This window comes from Brachyistius frenatus, unplaced genomic scaffold (assembly GCF_029030835.1).
Source record: "Brachyistius frenatus isolate BFR_SWC_R1_liver_20210118 unplaced genomic scaffold, ASM2903083v1 Contig_171, whole genome shotgun sequence".
Lineage (NCBI taxonomy): Eukaryota > Metazoa > Chordata > Actinopteri > Embiotocidae > Brachyistius > Brachyistius frenatus.
In genome coordinates, this window is record NW_027210770.1 from 235,778 (window position 1) to 247,893 (window position 12,116).

At 44.1% G+C, this 12,116-nt stretch overlaps 1 protein-coding gene across 2 annotated transcripts; it reads left to right on the forward strand.

The window, feature by feature from the left end:
* Window positions 1–638: 638 nt before the first annotated feature.
* On the forward strand, window positions 639–11,760 carry vegfaa (vascular endothelial growth factor Aa). Of its 2 annotated transcripts, XM_069717271.1 has the most exons (7): window positions 639–1,318; window positions 2,583–2,625; window positions 4,696–4,892; window positions 5,973–6,049; window positions 6,125–6,157; window positions 9,184–9,315; window positions 11,333–11,760. In XM_069717271.1, the coding sequence occupies exons 1-7, from the start codon at window positions 1,256–1,258 to the stop codon at window positions 11,349–11,351; spliced, it is 564 nt and encodes a 187-aa protein (XP_069573372.1). In that variant the 5' UTR covers window positions 639–1,255; the 3' UTR covers window positions 11,352–11,760. The 2 variants fall into 2 exon arrangements, with proteins under 2 accessions (XP_069573372.1, XP_069573373.1); XM_069717272.1 differs by lacking the exon at window positions 9,184–9,315.
* Window positions 11,761–12,116: the final 356 nt, after the last annotated feature.

Here is a 12,116-nt window from a genome sequence, read left to right on the forward strand (position 1 = left end):
AAGTTGGAAAACAAATGAATGAATTGTTATGATGATTACTAAGTAATCACATACTATGTTGATTAGAGTCTGTGTTTATTGTGTTAATTAAAAAAATATTCCTTTACAAGAACACAAACATAAAAATTGTTTTCAGTTGCTGATTTTGTTATTAATCCATGTTGATAATTGAATGTGTAATACTTAAAACGGATGAGGAACAAAAGTAGAAGACAACTTCAATCACAGCATAATAACATCTGATCAGTACAAGCTTTATATACACATATATATATATATATAGTTTATATGAAACAGTTTGTGATGAATACAAATAGTTCCATATAGTTTATTGTTAATAAAAAGAGTTTCATATAATTTGTTGGGAATAAAAAGAGTTTCATATAGTTTGTTGGGAATAAAACGTGTTTTATATGAACCAGGAGGAAGCTGTTCACAGACTGATGAACAACTACCCCTCCGTGCTGATTATTTCGCAGCTTGCTCCTTTTTTCCTGCTTTTGTGAATTTGTCATTTTGCTGAAGGCCGGTCTACCTCCCCCCCCCCTCTGCCATTGGTTCCTCACGCCGTCCCGCCCCGCCCCCTCAGCCCTGCTCCCGCTGATGCCCACAAACCTTTAATAACGCATGAAGAGGGCACGGAGCGCAAGACGGGCCGGTACCGAGGAGCGGGTTAGCGAATGACGTGGAGGATTCCCCTGAAGACTTCATAACGAGAAGAGGAGGCACCGGACACCGAGGAAGAAACACCGTAGAGAGGAAGAGGGTTTATACCGACAAACGGCCTCTACACACGCAGAGACACACACCTTCTGTTGTGGGATCAATGAGCGTAAAGACACACACCTGCGCGTAAAGTTGGGGAGTTGATACGTTCCAACATTTCCACTACGGAGGACCGGTCGGTTCGTGAGGTCCCCGTTTGTGAGGTCCCGGTTCGTGAGGTTCCGGATCCTGAAGTCCCGGTTCCTGTGTGGATCTAGAGGCCCTCGTAGTGTCTTTGTCTGCGGAGTGGGCTCGTTGGACGCGAAGGTTTACAATGGATCGCTGCTGGGACGCTCTCCAGGGGTCCCTGTGAACGGGCCACATGCGCGTGGAAGACATGGATCTGTTTTTACTATAGCCAACATTTGCCGCGTTTTTGTAATATTTCTTTTATTTTTGACCTCGTGCCTGTTGTGACGTAGACGTTGTTCTTATTTTTGACTCCTGAACGAGCGCAGAGGTTTCAGGATCAACGTGCGGATTTCCAACCATGAACTTTGGTGTCAGTCTGGTACACATCCTGCTGGCAGCGGTGCTTCACCTGCCTGTACAGGTGAGTCTTTACTTCTGCTCTTCTCTCATTCAGGTGAACTAACACGTGTTTGTCCTTTAAGAATGAACCGAAGGAAATAATGTGCTCCAGTAAAAATATATTGAAGTGAATCTGGAACAGATTTGTTCATGAATTTAAACTTCTAACATTTTTTGTCAATCTAAAAGTCTTCATCGGAAACTGAACAGTCCTCCTCTTTTAATGAAGAGAGTGTGTAGGTTGGACAGCTTTATTAGAGACAGAAAATAAGTATGAGGAGGACACTTGTTTAATTTGACCGTGAAGTGTTGAATTTAGCGGGAACATCCAGAGGTAGAAAAGGTGTCATTTGAATGAAAATCTGTGATCCGGATGGAAGAATTCTCAGAAAATTCAATTTTGTTATTATTGCTGCCAGGTCACGATCTTAAAGTGCCAATTTTCTGAATGGAGTTCTGCCTGCTGAGAACTCTCAGGCTCAGAGATGACTGTAGTTTGAAGCCCTCCACACTCGGGGTCCAGTATTTTCTCACGGTGATCCGGATCTGTCCTCCCGGTGATCCGGGTCCTCCCGCCCTGCTGTGCCCTCATCGTTCCCGCTTTCTCACGCAATATCTACGACGGTTGCAGCAGCCAGCGGAGATCACACAGAGCTCTGTCTCCATTTGTCTGTCACTAATTCCGATTCATACAACTGTGGGTTCCTGTTTCCTTTCAAAATAAAGCTCCGCCGCAAGAAACGTAGTGAAGTGAATCAAGTGAGAGTCTGAGCTTTTTTCTTTTTACTCGCAAAGGCCTTAAAGTTTGAAACTGGAAGTGACGTAAAGACTGTCACAGCAGCATTTCCCCGTGCTGTGGACATCAGATGTGTGACGTGCACTGGGAGGCACGAATAATGGTGAAAAGACTCCATGTTCACCATCAAATGATTAAAACATTAATACACAATGAGCTGACCTTTTAAATTTAAAATGTAATTTTATTATCTTTTGATTCACACATTTGACTCAACTGTTGGCGCAACAGGCTTTAGTGCCTTTATTTTGAAGGTGAAATAGCTTTTTTCCGGTCTGCGTGTTTCTAACTTGACAGGATTAATAGCTCTAACTGCCCATTTTAGTAATCAGATATATGTGGAGTCTGTTTACATCCAGCATTATTTAGTTTTTATTAAAACAGGGTTCACAACATGAAAAGCAGCAAAATAAAATAAAAAAATGTCATGAATGTGTGTGTGAGTTCATACAATAAATATTAACATGTGGTCAATGTGCATCTCTTACAGACTGCCAGTCTGAACAAGGCAGTGGACAAGAGTAAAAATGAGGGTAAGTGGAAGAAGATGATGTCAGACAGGTTTATCATCTGTTCATTCCGCAGGACGAGCTCAGTAGGGCGAACACGAGTCCAAGTTCCCACTGGTCAAAGGTCTGACGTGGGACTTTGGAGCCACCATAAAAGTGGTGAACATTTCAAAGCAAGAGTTATCATGAGAGAGAAATAAGTGAAGGCCTCTCCAGTGACTCCGGGGCAGAACAGTCGGCCTCGATTCGAGGCCATGCTCAGATTTATTATGTTGAGTTCAGGGTTGGAGCGGTGACCTGCTGATGGAGAGAGACACAGACAGTCGGTACGAACTGCATCACTCAGCCGCCTCTCGCGTTATGAGCTGTGGAGGCTGTCTGCGTCACACACATTGATCACACTGCTCATGGAAGCGGCCTTAGACACCAGACTCATCATGGACGTTCATGTTTGTGAACAACATCCCATTTTAAAAGACGTTTTAAACACCACTGAAACCAGAAGATATCATCTGTTTTTTTAGGGACTATTTTCAGGGGCAGATTGAATGCTGGAGTTGTACGACATGTCACCTCTGTCCTTCATTAGAACGTAAACCAGGCTGAGTGTATGACCTCTGTCCCCAGTGAGGAGGTAAACCAGGCTGAGTGTGTAGACAGAAGGCGTCTCCGCCTCCTCAGCGTCTCTCCGTCTTGGAACTCGGTCAGTTTACATCTGCAGAGTCATTCATTGTAGATCTGGAGGAACAAATGTTGCTGCAACGTCAGTGTGTATTAAGAAGCAGTGAGGTGTTCCTCTGAAGTGATGAAGACTCCCTCTGACTGTTACTCAACATTCCACTGATTCTTCATAAGAGACTTAATAAAGCTTTAAAGGAGCCACCCGGGTATTATGACATCAGATCTAACCCTGAAGCCCACCGGCCCACAGTCAGTCGGAGATTTTCGTTCAGACTCCCAGCGGCCTCCGGGGTCTCCCGGGGTCACATGTCAGAGGTGAACCCTGGCGCCGCCGTGACGGAGGTCACGGCTGCTCTGACCAATCAGGGGTCAGGAGTTCTGGGGGGTCGGGGGGAGCCGAGTCTGTGGGAGGGATTATTTTGGGCAGCAGTGAGGGTAGGCCAGTGGTCTGTGTGGCTTCGGCCTGAGTGTATCTGCCAGCTCTCTGCTTGTGATCTTCACGTGTCCTCCATGACTGTGTGCTGTGATGTCGCCGCTGAGGGGATTTTAAAACTTTTGATTTCTCCATCTCAGTGAAGGAGGCGTCTGTCTGCGCAGCTGCTTCACTTTCATCACAAAATCATCTCTTATTAGACTTTTGGTCACATGGTCATGTGATGGGTCGTCTCCTTCTAAATATGGGATGATTGCAATTTCTGGTGATGTTGGAGTTCAACTTTCACTGTTTGCACACAGCAGTGGGAGTTATTTTTATTTTTACTCTGTGTCAGCGCCACATGAACTCATTTAACATGAACAGTTGTCACAAATCAAAGTTAAATTCTCCATCACACCAGATAAATGTGCCGTCAGATGTTTTTTTTTCTGCCTCCTCAGCTGTCCCTCCAGGAAGTCTGGATTTTGCAAATGCAATAATGACAGCAAATTTAAGCAATCTCCACAATGTTTGCAATTTAGCAAAATTCCTAAAATTTTCCAACAAAAACTGTTGTCAACAGAAAATCTGCTGAAAGTATCGGGGCATAAAGTCGCCTTTCCAAACAGCTGTGTCACTTTTAGGAAAAAAGACTAAAAGTCAAATATTTCTGTCATGTGCAGCAGGATTATTATCATAGGAAGCTATTATCAGGTAGTGCTAAAAAAAAATGTTTTATCTTTTTTTTTTTTTATTTCCACAATTTCAACACAACAAAGAAAGAGAATCTGCTGTACAATCAAACACGTTTGATCCGGTCTCAGGGAGGGACGGAGGGACACGGTGTGATTGCTGCAGCCCGGCTGCTGTCTGCTGCTGTTGGGAAACTGAGGATTGAAATAAAATAGGAATACTCATCCGTTACTCCATGAATATAAATCCCGTTTGTCTCTGATTGTGAAAGCGGCGGCTGATGATCCCTCTCTCGTGTTTCGCAGTCATCCCTTTCACGGAAGTCATCACGAAGAGCATGTGTCAGCCGCGGGAGGTTCTGGTGGACATCGCGCACGAGTACCCGGAGGACACGGAACACAACTACATCCCGTCCTGCGTGGTTCTGGCCCGCTGCGGAGGCTGCTGCAGCGACGAGGCCATGGAGTGCGTACCCACGGACACGCGCAACGTCACGCTGCAGGTGAGTGCGTGCGCCCGCGCGGCAATCGTCTCGCAAAGCATTGTGGGAAGACGTGTTTTCTGCAGGTGGTAGCTGTGATCTCCAAACTTTGAATGTTCGGAGACCGAGAAACTTGTGTCTTTCCCCTGTGATTTTTATGAGGGATAGATTAATGTAGTGGTTTTTTTTTAACTGATATCATCGTACAACTGGGGACTGATTGAAGCACTGAAGCCTTTCACTTGTACTTATAAGATCTGACAGTAAACCTACCTCTCGCTTTGAATTATGATTTTATATTTATTTCGTATTTGCTCCTCGGTCTGTTTGACTCCTTCGGAGCTGCAGGTGAAATGATGAGACTAAAATGTTCATACATGTCATGACAATACATCTAATAATAGATTAATGAAATATGCTCATGTAATTAGTCCGATCTTCCTGTGATCTTTATGGTGATATTATAAGTATTTTAACTTCGGCTACACATTCACATGGTCTGAGATTCTTTCCACATCCTTCATCATTCAGCAGCTGTGCTGCTTTCAGTTGGATTATCTGTTTAACTTCATTATAGTTTTTTAAAATTATAGTTTGCTCTTTGTTTTTAAAACGTGAGACTCAGCTGTCAGTACACTTGTCCAGGTTGGTGATTGGTCAGATGCTGCAGACTCTTCCCCTTTTATGTGAACGCAGGAGTTAACAGAGAAAGCTGTGGTAGTACCAATTATCTCTGACGGAGAGTTTCCACTTTGTTGAGCAGCTCAGACAAAGAGAGCCTGGATATGTTGAGCTTGCTTCATAGAACGCCCCTCTGATGTTGTTATCGTTGTTGTTGTTGTTGTTGTTGTTGTTGTTGTTGTGTACATTCAGTAAATGTGCAGCTTGTTAGACAGGTTTGGCAGATATGTTTACTTCGGCTCACGTTGTTTACAGCCTCCCGCAGCGACGGTTGCTTCCTGTGCATGTTGTTCAGTTCTGAGTGGTTCCAGACCACACAGTCAGCTCTGAGGGGTCGATGTAGTTCGGTTCCGAGCGGTTCCGGTCCGGTTCTGTGATGAAGTGTGAATGTAAACCTTCTTCTGTCTGTCTCTCCTCCAGGTGATACAGTTCAGACCAAAGGTAGCACAGCATACGATCCATTTAAGCTTCACGGAACATCAGAAGTGTGAATGCAGGTAAGAGCTCACCTCCTCTGACATGCCGCCACGCTGACGCAGTGACATCACCAATAATCCCTGCTTCTCTTTCAGGCTTCGACCGGATGTTCAAGCGAAGAAAGAATAGTAAGTACGAGTTGTTTTCTTTTCCATTTCAGAAGCGCACACCTTCCCTCACTGTGTCCATCTTTGTTCATATCACTGAGAAGCAGGAAGAGGAAGTGTTTGAGTTATTTTCAGTAGTGACAGCATGATTGCGTTTCAGCATTCAGAGCTGCAGATGTGTTATGAACAGATGATGTCATCGTTCCCTTCAACAACGATGTGTCGGTGCTCGGTGAGTGTAGGTCGTGTTTCGTGGAGTTGCAGAGAGTTCTCCTGATCTTTAACGGGCTGTCCCACGTTCAGTGTTCTTCTTTATGACACTAGTACTTTACACTAGTGTCTGTAACAGTGAGGTCTGACTGCAGGTGGACAAACTGACCCCCTGATCCCAGCTGGTGGACAAACTGACCCCCCGATCACAGCGGCAGGCGTCATGCAGTTAACCTATTTATATTTTTAGTGCTGTAAATAGAGGATGAGTTGGGAGACGAGACAGGGAGCTGCAGAGGAGTCAGGAGGTGTCCCAGCTGACTGTGTGTGTGTGTGTGTGTGTGTGTGTGTGTGTGTGTGTGTGTGTGTGTGTGTGTGTGTGTGTGTGTGTGTGTGTGTGTGTGTGTGTGTGTGTGTGTGTGTGTGTGTGTGTGTGTGTTCATGCTCCTCAGCGGGAGGTCAGGTTGCTTAATCAACTGAGAGGAGTGTCTGTGAGCTGAACTGAGCTCAGCAGGTTTAAACCTGATGGATGGGTGGAGGAGAGATTGGATAACAGGAGCTCAGTCCAATCGGTTTATCACTGGGCTGAAGGGAGATAAGCTCCGCCCACCTGACAAGGAGCACGTAGGCAGCTGCTTCACCTGCGACAGGTGAGCACAGGTGCAGTAAAGAGGGTGTGTTCAGTTCATGGAGGTGTTCAGTCTGATACACTCAGTCTGTGGATCAATATCTAACCAGAGACATAGAACACGTTCTACTGCAGAGACATAGAACCCATTCTACTGCAGAGACATAGAGAACACATTCTACTACAGAGACATAGAACCCATTCTACTGCAGAGACATAGAGAACACATTCTACTACAGAGACATAGAACCCATTCTACTGCAGAGACATAGAGAACACGTTCTACTGCAGAGGCATGGAGAACACGTTCTACTACACAGACATGGAACATGTTATGCTGCAGAGACGTAGAACATGTTCTACTAGATAGATAGATAGATAGATAGATAGATAGATAGATAGATAGATAGATAGATAGATAGATAGATAGATAGATAGATAGATAGATAGATAGATAGATAGATAGATAGATAGATAGATAGGTAGGTAGGTAGGTAGATAGGTAGGTACTTTATTAATCCCCAAGGGGAAATTTTTTCGCTACAGCAGCATTTATAGATACATGAAAGTAATAAAATAACAGTAAAAAATATTAAATATAAAAATGCACAGTATATACAATATATAGAGACATATAACATGTTCTAATACAGAGACATAGAGAACACGTTCTACTGCAGAAACAGATTAGATCTGATGTTCTGCTGCTGTTGACCCCAGCGTGTGTCTGTTCACCTGCTCAGGTGTCCCTTCTCTTTTTCCCGCCTTGTTTTGTCTGGAGGTCTGACAGGTCGTCAGTGTTACCTGTACTCGGTTTGTGTAGCAGTAAAATTATGTTACTATGGTAACACTGCTGCTGTCTATGATGAATGGCTGTAAGGCTGTTTTAAAGTGTGCTGCACTTTGTTTTGAGCTTTTCATTTATTGACATGTTTCCTTTAGTTTTAATGGAAGAGCACTGCATTCACATGAGAAAAAGATTTAGGCAGCTAAATTGCATAAATATGGCTCAAGATCTCATGATTATGATTTATCATCTCATAATTATGACTGATTAGCTCATAATTATGACTGACTATTTCATAATTATAACTTATTATGTCATAATTATGAATTACTATCTCATGATTATGAGATCTGGATCTCGTAATTATGAGAAAAGTCAAGATGCCTGTTGGCATTAATGTTGGCTACTATGATAAAGTTAGATATTGTCAGATTTGAACTTTCCGGATCAATAAGTCAATAACTAAACATTGTTAAAAGCCAATCGATGTTTGTTTCCTGTTGCAGGAAGCGGGACGGTACCGTATGAAAAGTACAGCACCAAAAAATAAATTGATAACTAGCTGGATCTACCTTCCTTCAGTAGGACATAACCTTCATTTGGGTTTTACCAGCGTTGAGTTATTGAGTCGGAAAGTTTGAATCTGACAGCATATTTCTTCCTTCACCTTAAATAAATCTGGATCTCATAATTATGAGTTTGTAAGTCATAATTATGAGCGAAGCTGCCTAATTATTTTTTCTCAGTTGAATGCGCTTCCTTTAGTTTCAGTGTATTTACAGTATTACAGTGCAGACGCTCAGACGGGTGCAGCCTTGAGAAGGTCGTAGATAAGTTGTGCTTTGGGCTACCATGCTCATGTTTTCATATACAGGACGATACAGAACCGATGGTGCTACTGGGATGTGTGCTGAGAGACAAAGCAGAACTCTTCTACATCTTCATATTGTGTCTATGATGTGACCTTCATCTCTAAACCTCACTGTAACAGTCTGTAATGTCTAATCCGACTCCAAATCGTGTTCATATTTCATCTTTGTTGCACCACGACGGGTCTTATTAACAAGAGGGAGAAGGTGTCTTGTCTGGTTGGCTCTAGAGTTCAGGTTTAACAGTGATGAAAGTTATTTTATAAAAACTGAAATCGTCTTCCCTTCTCCAGAGTTTAAAGTCAAGATTTAAATGTTGATCATGTTGCTGCATACTGAGACTGGATGTCTGGGAAGGTTTTTACAGATTTTTACACTAGTCATTTGGGGAATGAATGAAACATAATGTCACAGGTGAGGGTTCACTGATATCCAGGTAGCATGGTGCCAATCAGGGAGGGGGGTGCATGTGTGTCTGCATCTGCTCTCTCTCTGCTGAAGTCTCTCTCTGCAGCTTAGATCTCTCTGTCTCTCCTTTCTGCTTCCCTTGCAGCCACTGTGTGCCTTGTTCAGAGAGAAGGAAGCGCTTGTTTGTGCAGGACCCTCTCACCTGTAGATGTTCCTGCACACTCACGCAGTTAGACTGCAAGGCCAGGCAGCTTGAGTTAAACCAAAGAACTTGCAGGTTTGTTGACCGTACGTGTCCCGATGAAAAGCCTGTGTTCCCTCCCCATTGTCTCTGCCCCGCTCTGCCCCCTGCGTAGATGCTCTGTGTCCTCCTGAAGCATGCCTGTCCCTGCCGTGTCCTGCTGTGTTGGAGTCTGTACGTCTTTGTGCTTGCAAGTGTCTCCTGTTGATGAACCATCACATACGTGTTGGTGTCGTCTTAGAAACCAGTCTGAATGTTTAAGATGAAATGCATTCCATCTGTTTGTACGACATTCAAGTTGATGAGCTCAGACTTCAGATGACATCTTAGAAAAAGTTCTTTCTTGAACCTTTCCATCAACATCAGCAGCTGCTGAGAGAAAATCATCTTTTCAATGTTTGTTTTTTTTTTTGGTGAAGAGTGTTTTTATTTCAGAAACCAACAGACTTCATATGAATTCTTTTAAATGGTTTGATGAATTCGTTCTCCCATATTTTCTCAATGACCTCTGGTGGTATCTGTTGTTTGGTCACTTTGGTTTTAAGGTTTCCACTCGCTGCCACCACAGAACAATGTTGCTCAATGTCATTTCATTTGTGGTTGCTCAGAACAATGAAAAACTACCACAACAACATTTAACATGAAAACATCTGTTTCCACTTCTAACAGACCACAAAGCTCCTTCACAGGAACTTCAGTACTTCAAAGAAACCTACATTTATGCCATTTTTCAGGCAGTTCTGCTGGTTAAAGGTGAAACCCGTGACACTCCCCTCCCGCCCATCCCATAATAAGCCACGTTGTATGTTCTGAGGTGATACAGAGTCACCGTAAGATCCGGTCTTTACATTGTAAGGTCGACACCTTACAGCATGATGGAGAGAAAACCAACGATTCAACATTTACCTCCACTGAAAAACTCTTTTTAACAGAAGAAACCTCCAACAGAAGCAGACTAAGAGGAGAAGCGGAGGAAGTGGAGGCCCAGAAACATGTTCCTCACTTAACCTCAGCTTGCTTCCTCTTTTCCCAGTGCTTTCATGGTCTTCATCAGCGGACAGACTTTGCTCCTTTCAGATGAAGTCTTTGGACACAGCAAAGAGAAAAAGTTAGCTGGTGGATTAACATGGACTTTTATTGGTTTTATTGTCTTCATGCTGCTATTTTCTCTCTCTGCTCTCCAACCGGTCAAGGCCAATGTTGTCTGGTTCTGGTTCTGTTGGAGGTTCCTTTCTGTTAAAAGGCAGTTTTTCCTCCCGTCTGTGGCTCCTGTCAGATTGCTGTTATGTTCCTCTGGGTTGTTTGTCAGGTCCTGTCTTCACTCTGTAAAGTGTCCTAAGATTATTTGTGGTGCTTTTTGTTGCATGTAGAATTGTTTTTGAAGTTGAACTGAGAATTTATTTCCTAAAAGTTTCAGCATGAACACGAGAAGAACCTGAAAATCCACTTTTACTGGTTCAGTAGAAAACGCGCAGACTGACGTAGAGTAAAAGCAGGTTTCCAGGTGACTGAGAGCAAAGAAGATGTTCCGCGTGTCACGATTCCAGGATTTTATTCCCTGGTTTTGACTTCCTGGTTTTGACTTCCTGGTTTTGACTTCCTGGTTTTGACTTGTGTGTTATCAGAATGAAAGACTGAGTTCAGACTCTGACCCACCAAGAGAAGCTGGAGCTGCTGCTTCACTGAACAAAGCTGATCCACGACCTGCCCTGACACCCCCCACCCCCACCCCACTACATGACCTCGGAACCCCCCCCCCACACACACACACACACTGTTGGCCCCCCCACACTGCTCTGGAGTTACAGACACACACTCGTGACCGCAGACTGATTCTGATCGGCTGTTTAGTGTTCGGGGGGGATTAGTTCTCCCTCAGCCCACCCTTCCCCCTTAACACACACACATAGCAGGTTGAAACGGTCTCAGATCAATAATCATCCATCCTCGCTGTCCACCTCTACTTCCTGTCTTGTCCCTGTCTCTGTCTTTACTGGAGCAGTGATGTGTGAGACATCTCCTGGTAACCACATGTTCATGTTGTCCTCCACAGATGTGACAGACCGAGGTGACGATGACACTGGCATGAAGGAAGTATGTTCATGGCACAGCACTTTGACCCGATGATCACTCCCTGCAAGGACGAAACATAACACAGGACGTCCTGGATGCTGATGGTGTTTAAAAATATTAATATATACGTTCATTTACCACGACAATGTTTACTGCTGCTACACGGAGAGACTACTTAAAAGAGGCACGACTGCGCCGGTGGCGTACGAACGGAAACTTGTGACACATCTGTATCTTTATTTTATGAAACTCTTCACTGGATAATCGTCTGCTGTGGACATAAATATGTCTGAGAGCTCTTGGAAACAAAAGTGGTTCATCACTACTTCACTGAGCGGAACAACAGAACCTGGACTTAACTCTGAAACTGGGCCGAAGAGACACAGGGGGGGACAGAGAGGACAGAAAGGGGGATGAAGAGGGGGACAGGGAGGACAGAGGGGTGGCAATGAGGTGCAGGAGGTTCTGTTGTCTGTGAAGTGAATGACAGGTCCAAGAAGTGTCTCCCTACGAGACATGATGTGAAGTTGTCGCCGCTGTACGAAGAGACTGAAAACACTAAACGTGTCCTGAAGGGACAGAGGACAGCGTCTCTGTGCAGCGGGGACAGAAACTGTGAAGAAGACTTTGTTCCCTGGAGGATGGGTTATAGTGTAGACCGGCGGTCAGAGCGGTTTAAATGTTAACGTGTGGTTAGAGTTGGAACATGCAGCTGCTTCTGATCACGCCTCATTCGCGTAACAAAGTCCTGTTATTTATGTGTA

What these genes read in the sequence shown, in the direction of transcription:
- vegfaa (XM_069717271.1), top strand. Translation starts at nt 1,256, where the DNA reads ATGAACTTTGGTGTCAGTCTGGTACACATCCTGCTGGCAGCGGTGCTT. An exon ending in CATCAGAAGTGTGAATGCAG is followed by an intron (nt 6,050 to 6,124) that starts GTAAGAGCTCAC and finishes CTTCTCTTTCAG; the next exon opens with GCTTCGACCGGATGTTCAAG. An exon ending in GTTCAAGCGAAGAAAGAATA is followed by an intron (nt 6,158 to 9,183) that starts GTAAGTACGAGT and finishes CTTCCCTTGCAG; the next exon opens with CCACTGTGTGCCTTGTTCAG.